At 40.6% G+C, this 18,521-nt stretch overlaps 1 protein-coding gene across 3 annotated transcripts in view; it reads right to left on the reverse strand.

Moving 5' to 3' along the window:
- The window catches only part of LOC144065687 (short transient receptor potential channel 5-like), a 77,788-nt gene that overhangs the window by 12,110 nt on the left and 47,157 nt on the right, over nt 1-18,521 (reverse strand). For all 3 annotated transcript variants that reach the window (XM_077588668.1, XM_077588669.1, XM_077588670.1), the window contains exons 2-10: nt 16,728-16,769; nt 16,304-16,657; nt 11,264-11,380; nt 11,132-11,194; nt 9,937-10,074; nt 9,664-9,870; nt 2,930-3,067; nt 2,653-2,851; nt 2,426-2,565 (exon numbers count right to left, since the gene is read on the reverse strand). In XM_077588668.1, coding sequence (XP_077444794.1) covers nt 2,426-2,565; nt 2,653-2,851; nt 2,930-3,067; nt 9,664-9,870; nt 9,937-10,074; nt 11,132-11,194; nt 11,264-11,380; nt 16,304-16,657; nt 16,728-16,769 — 1,398 coding nt within the window. The remainder of the gene's footprint in view (nt 1-2,425; nt 2,566-2,652; nt 2,852-2,929; nt 3,068-9,663; nt 9,871-9,936; nt 10,075-11,131; nt 11,195-11,263; nt 11,381-16,303; nt 16,658-16,727; nt 16,770-18,521) is intronic.

The raw sequence follows: 18,521 nt of genomic DNA on the forward strand, positions 1-18,521 counted from the left end.
TAAACGGTGAAATGTAAATGCGCCAACTGCTGCTGTTGATGTCTGGGTATGTTACTGTATATGTGATGTTGTTTATGGGTGTGTGGGAGGGTGGCCCGGCACCACCAGTAGCTCGCAGATGCTACAGATGGCTTGGCGTCTGCTAAGTGTGCCTTCAAACTGCATTTTCTATCCAATAGAAAGCATCTCAGCACAATTCACATGGATAACAATGTTGTCTAGCACCCCGATTTGTTTAGCCAGCTAATCACAGGGCACAAGCAGACAAAAAAAAACCCATACACGCTCATACTCATTGCTAAGGACAATTAAGATCGGTAAATGAGCTAGCCTAGCATCTTTTTGGGGTGTGGTAGTACCCGGAGAAAACCCACAAATGCTTCTATATGTATTTTTCAGGTTACAAAATCCCCCAACGTCATTACATTTCCTGAATTCGTTCTTTTATTTTGAAATTATCGCGGTAGCGTTGCGTCCTGCTTGACAGTTTCCCTCCCAGCCTCTCATTGGCTGTTGTCTAGATGTGTGTTCGTGTGCTAAGGACAATTAAGATCAGTAAACGAGCTAGCCTAGCATCTTTTTGGGGTGTGCAAATACCCAGAGAAAACCCACAAATGCTTCTATGTACGAATTTTTCAGGTTACAAAATCCCCCAACGTCATTACATTTCCTGTATTCGTTCTTTTATTTTGAAATTATCGCGGTAGCGTTGCGTCCTGCTTGACCGTCTCCCTCCTAGCCTCTCATTGGCTGTTGTTTAGATGTGTGTTCGTTCGCTAAGGACAATTAAGATCGGTAAACGAGCTAGCCTAGCATCTTTTTGGGGTGTGCAAATACCCAGAGAAAACCCACAAATGCTTCTATATACGAATTTTTCAGGTTACAAAATCCCCCAACGTCATTACATTTCCTGTATTCGTTCTTTTATTTTGAAATTATCGCGGTGGCGTTGCGTTCTGCTTGACCGTCTCCCTCTCAGCCTCTCATTGGCTGTTGTTTAGATGTGTGTTCGTGCGCTAAGGACAATTAAGATCGGTAAAGGAGCTAGCCTAGCATCTTTTTGGGGTGTGGTAGTACCCGGAGAAAACCCACAAATGCTTCTATATACGAAATTTTCTGGTTACAAAATCCCCCAACGTCATTACATTTCCTGTATTCGTTCTTTTATTTTGAAATTATCGCGGTAGCGTTGCGTCCTGCTTGACCGTCTCCCTCCTAGCCTCTCATTGGCTGTTGTTTAGATGTGTGTTCGTGTGCTAAGGACAATTAAGATCGGTAAACGAGCTAGCCTAGCATCTTTTTGGGGTGTGGTAGTACCCAGAGAAAACCCACAAATGCTTCTATATACGAATTTTTCAGGTTACAAAATCCCCCAACGTCATTACATTTCCTGTATTCGTTCTTTTATTTTGAAATTATCGCGGTGGCGTTGCGTTCTGCTTGACCGTCTCCCTCTCAGCCTCTCATTGGCTGTTGTTTAGATGTGTGTTCGTGTGCTAAGGACAATTAAGATCGGTAAACGAGCTAGCTTAGCATCTTTTTGGGGTGTGGTAGTACCCAGAGAAAACCCACAAATGCTTCTATATACGAATTTTTCAGGTTACAAAATCCCCCAACGTCAATACATTTCCTGTATTTGTTCTTTTATTTTGAAATTATTGCGGTAGCGTTGCGTCCTCTTTGACTATCTCCCTCCTAGCCTCTCATTGGCTGTTGTTTAGATGTGTGTTTGTGTGCTAAGCACAATTAAGATTGGTAAACGAGCTAGCCTAGCATCTTTTTGGGGTGTGGTAGTACCCGGAGAAAACCCACAAATGCTTCTATATACGAATTCTATATACAAATTTTTCAGGTTACAAAATCCCCCAACATCATAACATTTCCTGTATTCGTTCTTTTATTTTGAAATTATCGTGGTAGCGTTGCGTCCTGCTTGACCGTCTCCCTCCTAGCCTCTCATTGGCTCACAAATGCTTCTATATACAAATTTTTCAGGTTACAAAATCCTTTGTTATGCAAATGGCTATTCCAATATACGAAAACAAGATCCTAGTTACAAAATCCCCCAACGTCATTACATTTCCTGTATTCGTTCTTTTATTTTGAAATGATCACGGTAGCGTTGCGTCCTGCTTGACCGTCTCCCTCCTTGTTTAGATGTGTGTTCGTGTGCTAATGTTAGCTTCCTCCTTACACCTATAACCCTGCGCGAATAGAAAATGGTTGTGCAGGCTTTTCATTCATTTTAATCCATTAATTAATAATTTTTTCAGATTTTTGTGTGTTTTTTCGCATCTTTCGCAGTGAAAGTGTAGGCACCCCTTGTTTATATTCACCCCCAAAAATGTAAATATTAATTTAGACGGGTTTTTGACCGATACGCTCAATGGAGTATGGCGATATATCGCCAAATCGTTCGTCTTACCTTAACGTACGCCACTATCTTCAGCGAAATGGTGGCCAGGTAGAGCGAGTTCATGGCGAAATCCATCAGGTTCCACCAGTCGTGGATGTACTCGGTGAACCCCCCGTCCCACATTTCCTTGATCTCCGCCCAGATGAACCCTAAAAAATAAAGGCATCCATCATGTGAATCCAAGAAACCAGTTCTTCGGAATATGGGAGGAACCTGAAGTGCTTTTGAGGACCTACCAAGCACCCACGGCAGAATCATCCACTCCACGATGGTGGGCGGCGGACCCTGCATGTGTAGGTTTGTGCGGGCGATGTGTTGCGACGCCAACAGGAGCAGGAAGAGGAAGGTCAGGTAGGACGCCGTGTGACAGATGAACTTGATGAAGGGCTTCTTGATGAAGCGGCCCAGGGCGCCTTTTGGAGCCAGTAAGTATATCTAAACGTGGGAAAAAACTAAACAGATTTGGCCACGGATCTGGTGGACTCGCCAATCAGGTTCTGGATGAAATCGTACCAATGAGAAGACGGGGAACAGGAGTCCGATGATGAAGCAGGTGACCAGCTTGACCACCCAGTGGCGCCGCCTCCAGCCTGGGAAGCCGTCGTACCACAGGGTGGCCAACAGCTGCTGACAGTTGGGTTGCGACACGAACTGCGAGGACAGAGGACAGAGAATTTTTAGTTCTTCCAATTGTATGGGTGTGTCGTGTTTTTGGCAAAACGTGTATTACTTGAGTCAAAAAAAATGATGATGAAATATAAGCATACACATCATAAAAAAACTGGGTCAAAATGAACAAAAATACAAACTTAAATGACGAACACTAAAACACGGGGTTTAAATACACAGACTTGGGTTGATGACAATCACAAACTTGGACTTATCAGGAAAAACGCTTACCTGATAAGTCCAAGTTTGTGATTGTCATTTTATCAGGTAAGCATTTTATCAGGTAAAACGCTTACCTGATAAGTCCAAGTTTGTGATTGTCATCAACCCAAGTCTGTGTATTTAAACCCCGTGTTTTGGTGTGAACAAAAATACAAACTTAAATGACGAACACTAAAACACGGGGTTTAAATACACAGACTTGGGTTGATGACAATCACAAACTTGGACTTATCAGGTAAAACGCTTACCTGATAAGTCCAAGTCTGTGTATTTAAACCCTGTGTTTTGGTGTTCGTCATTTAAGTTTGTATTTTTGTTCATTTTGACCCAGTTTTTATGATTTGTATGATTATATTTCATTTTTTTTGACTCAAGTAATACAGCTTTTGCCAAAAACCCAATGACCAAATCCAAGTTCATTCAAATGGCGGATGGCAATTGTATTTTGCTAGTGGGCGTGGCTTCATTTTTGCATCTGAGCCCCTGATTACAAACTTTAGCCCGTGTGCTGGAGCAAATCTCGAGTCGAAGGGACCCCGCCCCCTCTCGCTAAGATACTGGTTGGGTTTGCCGTTGTTATGGCAACAGTATGTTAATGAAGTGACTTGCGTTGCCAGTTTGGGAAGATGAAATTCCTGGCAGGCAGTTTGCTGAGGACCAAAATGGAGCAGGACAGACTCATTTGTCTCTCTTTGAATAAATGTAATTAAGAAAATCACCCATGCCGGCACTTCAGAGAGTTTTTTGTTTTGTTTAAGGAGCCGACTGAGACGCTTGGCTCGCTGCAGAGGGACCAAAGTCCCTTTTGTCCATTCTTAATGGAGAGTTCTGATGACCTGCTGAGTTTATCGTAGTAGTCAAAATTTTAATTTGAAATTTCTTTATATGCAGACATGCAGAAGCTATTGGCTTCACATAAGGAAATGCAAGCATTTTGCGCACTATAAGGTTCATGATCTTAAAATTTGTTTCATATTCGAGATGCACCGGATTATAAGATGCAGCAGTAGTGGTGGTGGTAGTAGTAGTAGGAGTAATAGTGTGGGATTGTATTATACATCCACTAGATGGAGCTGTGGTAGTGTTTGTAGTAGTAGGGGGTTGTGTTATACATGGATCAGATGGAGCTGTATTAGTAGTAGTAACCGTAGTAGTAGTCATAATAGTAGTAATAGTAACAGTAGTAGTAGTAGTCATAGTAGTAGTAATAGTAGGAGTAACAGTAGTCATAGTAGTAGTAATAGTAGTAGTAACAGTAGTAGTAGTAGTAATAGTAGTAGTAACAGTAGTAGTAGTAGTCATAGTAGTAGTAATAGTAGTAGTAGTCATAGTAGTAGTAATAGTAGTAGTAGTCATAGTAGTAGTAACAGTAGTAGTAGTAGTCATAGTAGTAGTAATAGTAGTAGTAACAGTAGTAGTAGTCATAGTAGTAGTAATAGTAGTAGTAACAGTAGTAGTAGTAGTAGTCCTAGTAGTAGTAATAGTAGTAGTAGTCATAGTAGTAGTAATAGTAGTAGTAACAGTAGTAGTAGTCATAGTAGTAGTAATAGTAGTAGTAACAGTAGTAGTAGTAGTAGTAGTCCTAGTAGTAGTAATAGTAGTAGTAGTCATAGTAGTAGTAATAGTAGTAGTAACAGTAGTAGTAGTCATAGTAGTAGTCATAGTAGTAGTAACAGTAGTAGTAGTAGTAGTCCTAGTAGTAGTAATAGTAGTAGTAGTCATAGTAGTAGTAATAGTAGTAGTAACAGTAGTAGTAGTAGTCAAAGTAGTAGTAAGCAGTTGTATTATGTAGCCACTAGAGGGAGCTGTAGTAGTAGTAGGGGCTTGTGTTATATAGCCACTAGATGGAGCTGTAGTAGTAGGGGGTTGTGTTTACATGGATTAGATGGAGCTGTGTTAGTAGTTGTAGTAAGTTGTTGTCTTATATTCATTAGATGAAGTTGTAGAAGTAGTAGTAATGGGGTGATATACATCCACTAGATCGAGTTGTAGTAGGTAGTAGTAGTAGTAGGGGGTTGTGTTATATATCCAATAAATGGAGCTGTAGTAGTAATAGTAGTAGGGGGTTGTGTTATACATCCAATAGATGGATGTGTAGTAGTAGTTGGGGATTGTGTTATGCATCCACTAGATGAAGCTGTAGTAGTAGTCGTAGTAGTAGTAGTAGTAGGGGTGTGTGTATACATCCATTAGTAATAGTAGTAGTGTTTAAGGGTTGTGTTATAAATCCACTAGTTGAAGCTCTAGTAGTTGTAATAGTAGTAATTCTAGTAATAGTAGTAGTGGGTTGTGTTATGCATCCACTAGATGGAGCAGTAGTAGTAGTAATAGTAGTAGTGGTTAGAGGTTGTGTAATACATCAACAAGATGGAGCTGTGCAAAAAGAAATTTCATACAATTGTTAACCTATACTAATCCATATCAATATTACTATTATAATTACTACTAATCATGACTAATTATAAGGCACCCTAGTGGCTTTTAAGGAAAATTGTTTGGTTGCGCCTTATAATGCAGAAAATACAGTAGTTGTGAAGAACAAAGACAGAAAATTTGTTACAAAGCATCTCCTGCTCCAGCAAACATTTATTACACATTATATTTTCGTGGCTTCAATTGTTCACCTAAATGTGAAAACGAAAATTTAGATTGAGCTAATATTCTGAATCCGTTTGTCTTTTTGCTAGCTTTGAAGTGATGTTTATCACTCCACTGCATTCATCCGCATGGGTGGCTTAATTATTGAAGGTAAACGGCAGCGTTCGTTTTAAACAGAGCATGAATAATACTACTACACACTGTACTTTGTGCATGGTGGAAGCTATCTTTGTCCCACCTTGCACCTTACACACACACACACACACACACACACACACACACATATATATATATTTACATATTAATATGTTTCAGCAACACGCTTATTTTTTAAATAACTTATTTATTACCTATTTATTTATGTCTAAAATGTATTTTGCTGTATGTATTCTCATATATATATATATATATATATATATATATAGTATATATATTTATACATATATATGTTTCAGCAACACGCTTATTTATTTAATAACTTATTTATTACCTATTTATTTATGTCTAAAATGTATTTAGCTGTGTCTGTATTCTCATATATATATACATACACACATATATACACAAAATACACACTTATATACCTACGCAAATATACACACATTTATATATATATAAATACATATATATATATATATATATATATATATATGTGTGTGTGTATATTTGCGTAGGTATATAAGTGTGTATTTGTGTGTATATGAGTGTATGTATGTGTGTGTATGTGTGTGCGCGTGTATGTGTGTGTGTATTTGTGCAGGTACGTGTGTGTCTGTATGTGTGTATATTTGCGTAGGTATATATGTGTGTGTCTATGTGTGTGTGTATATATGTGTATATTTGCGTAGGTATATATGTGTGTGTCTATGTGTATGTGTGTGTATATTTGCGTAGGTATATATGTGTATGTATGGGTGTGTATGAATGTGTGCGTGCGTGTGTATGTGTGTAAATGTGTATATTTGTGTAGGTATGTGTGTGTCTGTATGTGTGTCTATGTGTGTGTGTATATTTGCGTAGGTATGTGTGTATTTGTGTGTGTGTGTATGTGTGTGTATATGTGTGTGTATTTGTGTGTGTTTGTATGTGTGTGTATATGTGTGTGTATGTATGTGTGTGTGTGCATGTGTGTGTATGTGTTTGTGTATATGTATGTATATATATATATATATATATATATATATATATATATATATATACATATACATATACATATACATATACATATACATATATGTATATATGGATATATATAGATATTAAATGCAAGATGAGATGCAGCTGGTGAGCGCAAAAGGTCCATGTGTGGCTGATTGGCCACAACAGAAGGCGCCACCACCAACAGGTGACATGAATTAAAAATCAGGACAAGAGCGAGAAGGAAACAAATTGTGACCCACAAATCTGTCAAAGCGAACAACAAAACAACAAAATACAAACAAAACATAAAACACGACTCACATGGACGGCCAGATTGATTGGACGATATTAAAGTGCCACACAACTGCGCCATTTTAGATTGCATTTTCTATGCGTTTTAGAATAAGAGAATATCGAATGATAAATTCAGGTAAAAAATGTAACCCACACTTTGCATTTCCTAACCAAAACAGTCCTTATTTGATAAAAAAACCTAGAAAAAGTCATTAATTTTACGATATCTCGCGTATAAGCCAATGGCACCCTTGCTCACAATAAAACTTCATTACCCACAAACAATACGTGGGTAGGCTGTTATTCCTTCCTTAGCCTGTTAGCTCCCGCGATCGCTCATTCAAGACTACTTCTCGTTGGCAAGTGGTTGTGCGTTATCCTATTGTGAGGACATCTGTGTGCATTATTTTCAGAATATTTTGAAGAGAATAGTACAACAGCAAACAGCCCATCGATAGCGAACGTGAGGGCGGAGGCGTGGCAAACCGCCAACCCGAAAAACGAAGGTAACAAAACATTTTATTACTATTAAACCACTAGTTATGTGTTACTTTGTTAATAGATGTCGAATTAGAATAAATAAAACATTTTTTCCCAATCCAATATCCTGTTTTTGGTGTTTTTTCAGAGGGTTGGAATGAATGAATTAGTTTTTAATTCATTTCAATGGGAAACGTTCGCTCGAGTTACGATAAGATAGACACACGAGCTCAGTCCCGGAACGCATTAAGATCGTATGTCGAGGTACCACTGTATAAGCCGTACTGCTGGGGTTATTCTGGGATGTTATTATATGTGCATTAATCATTCATATGTATAGGAGCTTTATTTTTAATTTGGGACAGAGCAAGCTCGAGGTCTCTCTACACGGCAGCTGGCTTCGAGGACATTTAATTGTTTTCAGGACTATTGACCGGACAGGTCACCATGTTCCGGGCCGAGGACTGTTGATCTGCGTTCGCAATGAAGATCTGTGAAGGACTCTTAAATTGCTTTGACTTGGATTCCGGCAGATGGCGATAATCGAATCGAAAATACTCGCATATTGTTTAAAAATACTGTTGCTCGGTTTACCTTATATAAAATTATTATGCTTACTTGTGCAAATTCTTACACAGGTGTTTTTGGTTTCCGACCTGATATGCAATTGTTGTGGCAGTTGTTTTTTGACCTTAATGGTGTTATTCGGTTAGCTTATGCAAATGTTTGAATCAGATTACCTTAAGTGTTTTGATTATGCGCGACTTTTATTAAAGTATATCTATTAATAAACCTATCACGTACGCTTGATTCACTCATCATTTTTTTAAAGATACAAATACGGCTTGTATGCGAGAAAATACGGTAAATTTCTAATGCAGCCCCTTTTGGCGAACACTAGGACCAAAAAGCGTGGAGTGTTTGAAACGTCCTCCGCATCGTTTCGGTGAATGTGTCCACGTGTCCACGTGTCCGTGCTACACAATGACAGACAATCGCAGGATTGCATAAAGCGCCCCGGAATGGCGGCACTTAGAGCGACCTCCGCCATGTGGAAAAAGACCCTTGCGAAATTAAAAAACTGGACCCCAAACAACGAGGCGTTGAAATAAAAGCGCAGAAAGATAACGCACAAAAGACGGTGGCGGGGACGTGATGTAATATACCTTCCTGAAATGCCCTCACGCCATAGTTCTAAGCTGAGCTAACGAGCTGTCCGTTTGCTATTATCTGTCGTCGTCATGGCTACGGCAGCGCACATGGCTGTTTTGAGAAAAATGCCTGATTGGTCCGAATATAAGACGGTGTTGTTTTGCATTGAAATAAGGCTGAAAAAGTGTCGGTCGTCTTACATTCGGGGTCGAAACGTTATACCTATTTTTAACGCTAGATGGCGGCAGATATCTTTAAAGCAAATAAAAACGTATAAAACTCAGAAAATGAGGACTTTGATGGATTTGTGGGTGATGATGACGTGAGTACATTGTAAGATGGCTAAATAAAGTACAACCGAACTCAGTTCTGTTTCCGTTGCCTTTTTAAAAACGTGTTTTTAGCGTGTGGGTGTAGCGTGTATGTTTAAGCTGGTGTATGTTTTGCCATGCCTGGCTGCGTCTTTAAAAACGGTGCGTCCTTTGTGTGTGTAAAATACAGAAATAGCACTCGTTATTGACACTGCGGCTAAAAATACGATGTGCCATATAGTCGTGAAAATACGTTAGTTATTATCTATGGGAAAAAATGATTTGAGATACGAGTAAATTGACCTACAAGCTTGTATCTCAAGGTATTACTGTATATACATTTTTTTCTCCTTTTACGAATGTGAATGAAGTTCAATTCACCTCTTTTTGGTGGTATTTGATGGCCAGTTTGAGCTTGGCCAGATCATGGCACTGTCGGGGGTCCAGTTCTTCGCTCTGGTCGCTGTCCCGGTGGTTGAGAATGGTCTCCAGTTCTCTGGAACTCCTGGCCTGGTCCAGAAGATCTTTGGCGAAAAGTTTGCACTGCTGGGACAGCTCTTCGTACTCCTGCCGGAACTCGTTCTCCACCTGCGGAGTCGCCGTTAGCGTCGTCAACTGACCGTGAACCCCAACCGAGTACCAAAACCAAGGGACCTTGCTCAGTTCTTTCAGTTCCCAGCCCAGTCGGAAGGCAGTCAAAATGGGGTCTTCGCTGGACAGGGCGATGAGCGAGGGTGACGCCAAGGCCTTGTAGATGTTTAGCCGAGACCGCGAGTGCCGGAGACTGTCCACCTGCGTTCGAGACGAAAACCGGTCTAAGCGCTCGGTACTCGGACGATTCGCCGAAAGACGTTTCGCCGACGGACATTTGGCCGACGGACAGTTCGCCGAACGGACGTTTCGCCGAAACGGGATTCGCGCGCTCGCCCCGCCCCCGGATCGTGTGTGTACATGTTTTTCAACCTTGGCCTGCGGGCCATATACGGCCCGTTACAGATAACATTCATTTAGGTTTAACAAGGGCATGTACTGCCCCCCGCTGGACATATTTCTAAATACAAGTACGTACTACAATGTGCTGCCAATTTTTTATATTTTTTATTTTACCCTTGCGTTTAAAGTAGTAGCCATTTGGAGATCACGCAGAACAGTACGTGACAGAAGAAATAGAGAAAATAAAGTAGTAGTAACAGTAAGTACTACTGTAATCAAATTGTAAATCCAGAAATCCTACTCCAGAAAATTTACACCAGCATAGAACACGTTGAGATTAATCTTTGAATTAAGGTTCTCAGCAAATCATTTTGAATATACATTTCCTAAAATAATGGGAAATTATTTAAAATTAAACTAAAAGTGTGTTCCATGGCATTTTCAGGTATTGTTCTCTAAGCCCTCTAGTCTTTCCAAGGCACTTAGAATTTCACATAAGTCTTCTAGTGTTGTTTTTTCTCAGTGTCAGACAGCAATCCCTAGCTTTGATAAATTATATTGCGTGTCCAAATAGCTACTACTTTAAACGCAAGGATAAAATAAAAAATATAAAAAATGGCAGCACATTGTAGTTCGTACTTGTATTTAGAAATATGTCCAGCGGGGGGCAGTACATGCACTTGTTATTCCTAAATGAATGTTATCTGTAACGGGCCGTATATGGCGCGCCGGCCGAGGTGGAAAAACATGTACACACACGATCCGGGGGCGGGCAAGCGCGCAAATCCTGTTTCGGCGAAACGTCCGTTCGGCGAACTGTCCGTCGGCCAAACATCCGTCGGCGAACGTCTTTCGGCGAATCGTCCGGTCACGAAGCGCTCGGTTTGGTTTTTGGATGTCGGGTTGGAGAATGAACCTCTGAACTGGAAACGCACTCCACGCAGTCGCACCGGATCTGGTGAGGTCTGGGAATGGTGACCTAGGAGAAGTCAGGCGGCGGGAATCAAACATGGCCGCTTTGCTTCGGGTTTTTCGGAATGCCCGTTACCTTCCTCTGGACCAGGAGTTTGATGATCTCGTAGTTGTTGGTGTGAGCGGCCAGCATGATAGGGGTGATGTCGGGGGTGAATTCGGAAAACTGGCTGTCCATCATCAGCGAGGGAACCTGCGGGACAACATGGCCGACAACATTGACGGGAATTCGGTTTTGTGTGGGTTTATTTTGGGCTTTTTTGCTTCAAAATGTACTTTTCAGGAAGGTAATCTTCCACAATCTACCGTGTTAAAGCAGCCAACCTCCTTGGGGGAGGGGTCAATCTCCCCGGGGGAGGGGCCAACCTCCTCGGGGGAGGAGCCAACCTCCTCGGGGGAGGAGTCAACCTTTGGAGAAAGGGTTGTTGAGACGTGTCTCTTTACCAAGAAAAATTGCCAAAATGATGGATAGTCGCGTTATGTTCAATATCAAAGGAATGACTTGATAAGCCGCTGTGATTGGCCGAGGTTGACAATGTTCATTTTTTGGCTTCAGTTTCATTTTTTTGTTTTGTTTTTAGTTTAGCTAAACTATATAGAAAGAAATAGCTAACCATAAAACATTAAAAGCTTTTAGTCTCACGAGGGGTTAAAAACAAGGGTAAAACTAACGTAGTTTACGGACTATAAGATGCACTATTTCGTAGTCCGGTTGGGCCTGCGACTTATATATGTATTTTTTTAAATCTCTGACCATCGATGGTACGTTATGTCGAATTTCTGTTATTCGATTTTACTATTTTTACTCTCATACATGTTTGTTCTTGGTTTCTGATCAAATAAAAAAATACCCTCCTAAAAATGTGACTTATACAGTCATAACTCTACTTACGAAATTAATTGGTTCCAAGACTTTTTTTGTAACTTGAAAATTTCGTAAGTAGAGGTGCACTTTATATGTAAATTCTCAAATTCGTTCCACGGTAGTAAACCCTTTAAAATTGGTCAAAATTTCCCAATTTTGTATGAAAGATGCAAGGAAACCAACAAAAATGAGAGAAAAGTATAAGGAAATGATTTATTAATGTCTTAAAATAAATAATCGCTAATAATTGAAAATTTTGTAAGTAGAGGTCCACTTTATATGTAAATTTTCTAATTCGTTCCACGGTGCTCACACAACTACCAACTAAACCCTTTAAAATTGGTCAAAATGTCCCAATTTTGTATGAAAGATGCGAGGAAAAAAACAAAAATCAGAGGAAATTATAAAGAAATTATTTATTAATATCTTAAAATAAATAAAGCATATGAAAATGTTCCCTGCGCCGCTGAAATAGTTCCTCCGCACCCATTAAAATGGGAGATGTGATACACGCGTTTTCCTGGCAGATGGCGGTAAGAGCCCGTTCTACCATGGCCGAAAACCGTCCACTTTGTAGTACTACATTTTAGACTAGACTTTTATGTGTGCCCTATGTGTGTGTGAAAATATGCACCCGTTTTTAATCGTTTAATAAGGGCAATTGCAATCATTAATAAGGGGAGCATTTAGCTAGTAGAGGTTAGCGAAGTGAGAATCAATGCATCCGCGACAATATTTTCAAAATAAAACAACAGTATGACATTCTCAGGTGCGACTTATATATTGTTTTTTGTCTGCTCCCGTAAAAGATAAAAAACTGTGCTGAATTGCATCAGCTGGCAAAATGGAGTGCGACGAGGAGATACGCAGTCTTTCATCTCTCCGTGGGGGTGCCGAACCTCCACTTGTCCTTTTCATCTGACTGCCACTCGCTCCATTTCCTGTCCCACTTTCCCCTCCGCGTCCTCCTCTTCACACCCGCATCCTCATGCGAGATTCCGCTCTCCTCGTCTAACCCGCCGCTTCCCATCAACCCCCTATGCTTGTCTCGCGGATGAAGCCCCGCCTTCTTTATCTCATCTCGCACTTTTCTCCGGATGTGATAAAGACTGAGAGAGCAGCTGCCTCAGGTGGGAACCCATGCGAAAACACATACACAAAATGCATAAATGTCTAAATATTTATTAAAACTAAATCCTAAATACAAATCCTATGTAAATGCTAAATCTAAATATTATATCTAAATCTAAATATATCTAAATATTAAAACTAAACCCTAAATAGAAAAACAAAATCTAAATATTATATCTAAATATTAAATTTAAATCGTAAATCTAAAAATTATATCTAAATATTAAATCTAAATTCAAATTCTAAATTTATTTAAATATTAAAACTAAACCCTAAATACAAATCCCAAATCCAAATATTATATCTAAATATTAAATCTAAATCATATATCTTATTATTATATCTAAACATTAAATCTAAATTCAAAATCTAAATATATTTACGTATTAAAACTAATCCCTAAATAGAAATCCGAAATCTAAATATTATATCTAAATATTAAATCTAAATCGTAAATCTAAATGTATCTAAATATTAAATCTGAATTGTAAATCTAAATATCATATCTAAATATTATATCTAAATTATTAAATCTAAAGATTAAATCTAAATATTCAATCTAAATTCAAAATCTAAATATATCTAAATATTAAAACTAAACGCTAAATAGAAATCCGAAATCTAAATATTAGATCTAAATATTAAATCTAAATCCTAAATCTAAATGTTATATCTAAATATTAAAACTAAACCCTAAACACAAATTCTACATCTAAATATGATATCTAAATATTAAATAAAAATTCGAATTCTAAATAAATCAAAATATTGAAACTAAACCCTAAAATATGAAATCTAAACCATAAGTTTAAACATTATATCTAAATATTACAACTAAATCCTAAACACAAATTCTCCATCTAAATATTATATCTAAATCTTCAATCTAAATCCTAAATATAAATATTATATCAAAGTATTAAAACTAAACCCTAAATACAAATCCAGCACAGCTGCAACGTGCACACGCACACACACACACACACACACACACACACACACACACACACACACACACACACACACACACACACGCACGCACACACACGCACGCACACACACGCACAGACACGCACAGACACGCACAGACACGCACAGACACGCACAGACACACACACACACACACACACACGCGCACACACGCGCACACACACACACACACACACACTTCTAACATCAAAGAAGAGAGAAAAAGCCTTTCCTCATTTGAGTGTCTTTTTCTGGCTTCCCTCATTTTTCATCTTTTTCATTTGCTCATCAAAAGGTTTTACTTTTGCAACTTTTCACAAGCTTGTTCGCCACAAATGGTAAAAAAATATGATTTTTTCCCCAAAATAAGGTTGCTAAACAATTGCTTTAACTTTTTTTTAATAAACTTTCACAGTGAATAACGTTTGTCACCCAATGTGGTAAATTAAGAAATTTTAGTTGTAATTCCTTGCCTTTCAAATTGTTTTCAAATCCGACCTGGGCTTTTTTTATTACATTTAATAGGTTCGCGGGGGGTGCTGGAGCCTATCACAGTTAACTGCATGCACCAGGCGTGGGTTACCTTGATTGGCCGCCAGCCAATCGCAGGACAACCATTCATGCTAACACTCATAGCTAAGCAATTTAGAGTGTTCAAACAGCCAGCCTAGCATACATGCTTTTGGCATGTGGGATGAAAGTACCCGAAGAAAACCCACCTAAATCCACACAGGTATGTCCGAACCTGGGATTGAAACCTCAATGTCAGAACTGTGACCCGAGGCGCTAGCCGCTCATAGCTAGGTCAAATTTATACTGTCCAACCAGCTAGCCTAGCATGGGATGTAGGAGGAATCCGGAGTACCCGAAGAAAACCCACTCAAGTCCACATAGGGAGGTCCGAACCTGGGATTGAAGCCTCAATCTCAGAACTGTGACACGAGGCGCTAACCACTCATAACTAGGTGCAATTTAGACTGTTCAACCAGCTAGCCTAGCATGCATGCTTTTGGGATGTGGGAGGAATCCGGAGTATCCAAAGAAAACCCACTCGAGTCCACATAGGGAGGTCCGAACCTGGGATTGAAACCTCAATCTCAGAACTGTGACCCGAGGTGCTAGCCGCTCATAGCTAGGCAAAATTTAGACTGTCTAACCAGCTAGCCTAGCATGGGATGTAGTAGAAATCCAGAGTACCCAAAGAAAACCCACTCAAGTCCACATAGGGAGGTCCGAACCTGGTATTGAAGCCTCGATCTCAGAACTGTGACGCGAGGCGCTAACCACTCATAGCTAGGTGCAATTTAGACTGTTCAACCAGCTAGCCTAGCATGCATGCTTTTGGGATGTGGGGGGAATCCGGAGTACCCAAAGAAAACCCACTGAAGTCCACATAGGGAGGTCCGAACCTGGGATTGAAGCCTCAATCTCAGAACTGTGACGAGAGTACCCAAAGAAAACCCACTGAAATCCACATAGGGAGGTCCGAACCTGGGATTGAAACCTCGATCTCAGAACTGTGACCCGAGGCGCTAACCACTCTTAGCTAGGTAAAATTTAGACTGTTCAACCCGTTAGCCTAGCATACATGCTTTTGGGATGTAGGAGGAAACCGGAGTACCTGAAAAAAACCCACCTAAATCCACACAGGTAGGTCCGAACCTGCAATTTAGAGTGTTCAACCAGCTAGCCTAGCATGCATGCTTTTGGTATGTGGGATGTTCAACCAGTTAGCCTAGCATACATGCTTTTGGGATGTGGGAGGAAACCGGAGTACCCGAAGAAAACCCACCTAAATCCACACAGGTAGGTCCGAACATGCAATTTAGAGTGTTCAACCAGCTAGCCTAGCATACATGCTTTTGGGATGTGGGAGGAAACCCGAGTACCTGAAGAAAACCCACCTAAATCCACACAGGTAGGTCCGAACCTGCAATTTAGAGTGTTCAACCAGCTAGCCTAGCATGCATGCTTTTGAGATGTGGGAGAAAACTGGACTACCCAGTAAAAAAAACACTAAAATTCACATAGGAAGGTGCGAACCTGAATTTGAAACCTCAATCTCAGAACTATGACCCGAGGTGCTGACCACACAAAATTAGCGCTAAACCGGCTAGCGCTACCTTTGGCCTAAGAAGTAACTCCGCCTACCTGTTTCTCGCCGCTGGGGCGTCGGTGCGACAGCAGCAACTCCACCGCGCCCACCACCTCCTTCCTGATGGCGTAGAGGAGGGCGTCGCCCGTGTAGATGCCGTGGTCGAGGAGAAGCTCCATGATTTCCAGGTTCTCGTTCTCGATGGCGATGAGCAGCGCGCTGCGGCCCAGCGGGTCCAGGCAGTTGACGTCCATGTTGTAGTAGACCTCGGCTTCCCGCAGGGCGTGCTTGACGCCGGCGTAGTCGCCCTTCTCTACCGCCGTCAGGTAGGCGCGTTCTTCCGCCGACAGCTCCACCTCGGCCCGCACGATCTGCAGCGGGATGCGGTCGCGGTACGGCGAGTAGGTCGCCTTGGGAGAGCAAAATGGCCGTGAGCGGCCCAGCGGGAGGACTTTGGACCGCCCGGGTGGTCGGACTCACCTTCTTGTAGTAGAGCTGAGTCATGGGATTCATTTGGACACTCTGGAAAAGACATCAAAATAAGAATTGTTCAACAAAAACCTCAAGAATGTTTGGATTCATGACTTGACACACAATAACACAACGCAGAACTACAGCTCCACCTAGTGGATCTACAACACAACACACTACTACTACAGTTCCATCTAGTGAATGTATAACATAATCCCCTAATCTATTACTACCACTACCACTGATACTGTGTCTCATCATGAAATATGAAATGCCTATTAGCAGCCCTAACCATAACTACTATTACTACTACAGTTGTGGCTGTATAACACATCCTCCTCCTACTAACCCTCCTACTACAACTACAGTTCCGCTTAGTGGATGTATAACCCCCATAGTACCTCCTCCTACTACACCTCCTGTTCCCACTACCACTACTGCTTCTACTACCACCACCATGACCCTTACTACTACCCCTCCTAGTACTACCACTACCACTACAGTTACGCTTAGTGGATGTATAACCCTCCTTATTACTACTACTGCTCCATCTAGTGGATGTATAACACTCCCATTACTACTACTACAACTTCATATAGTAGATTTATAACACACTCCACTACTACTACTAGAGCTCCATCTAAGGGGATGTACAGCACAACTGCCTACTACTACTACTACCACCACCACTACCACTACTGCTACCATTACTACTACCACTACTACTACCACTACTACTACCACTACTACTACCACCACTACTGCTACTACTACTACCACTACTACTACCACCACTACCACTACTGCTACCACTACTACTACTACCACTATCACTACTGCTACCACTACTACCACTACTGCTACCACTACTACTACTACTACCACTACTGCTACTACTACTACTACCACTACTACTACTACCACTACTACTACTACCACCACTACCACTACTGCTACCACTACTACTACTACAGCTCCATCTCGTGGATGTATAACACCCCCATTACTACTACTACTACACCTTCATATAGTAGATTTATAACACACTCTACTACTACTACTACAGCTCCATCTATTGGATATATAACCACTCCATTAGTAGTACTACTACAACTTCATATGGTAGATTTATAACACACTCCTACTACTACTACAGCTCCATCTAAGGGGATGTATAGCACAACCCCCTACTACTACTACAGCTCCATCTAATGGATGTATAGCACCCCCACCATTACCACTACTACAACTTCATATAGTAGATATATCACAATCTTCTACTACTACTACTACTACTACTACTACTATTACTACTACTAAAGCTCCATCTAGGGGATGTATAGCACAACCCCTCGTCACTACTACTATTACTACTCCTAGAGCTCCAGCTAGTACCACTACTAAAACTTCATATAGTAGATGTATAACACAATCCTCTACTACTACTATCACTACTACTAGAGCTCCAGCTAGTGGGTTTATAACACAATCCCCTACTACTACTACAGCTCCATCTATTGGATGTATAACTCCCCCATTACTACAACTTCATATAGTAGATGTAGTATACCAAAATCGACTACCACAAACACCACAACTGCGTCTTATAAGCCGGTGCGCCTTATATGTCAAACCAATTCTAAAATAGACCATTCATTGAAGGTGCGCCTTATCGTGGGGAAATTACGGTATATAAGTGGACTGAAGTTGACCGACTGTCCAACGTGGAAACCGTGTGGCACATTCACCAGCGAAAAAGAGGAGATTTAAATCTGCTGGGTTGCGGACTGAAGGACTACAAAG

The sequence above is a fragment of the Stigmatopora argus genome, chromosome 20 (genome assembly GCF_051989625.1).
Source record: "Stigmatopora argus isolate UIUO_Sarg chromosome 20, RoL_Sarg_1.0, whole genome shotgun sequence".
NCBI classification, from domain to species: Eukaryota; Metazoa; Chordata; class Actinopteri; order Syngnathiformes; family Syngnathidae; genus Stigmatopora; species Stigmatopora argus.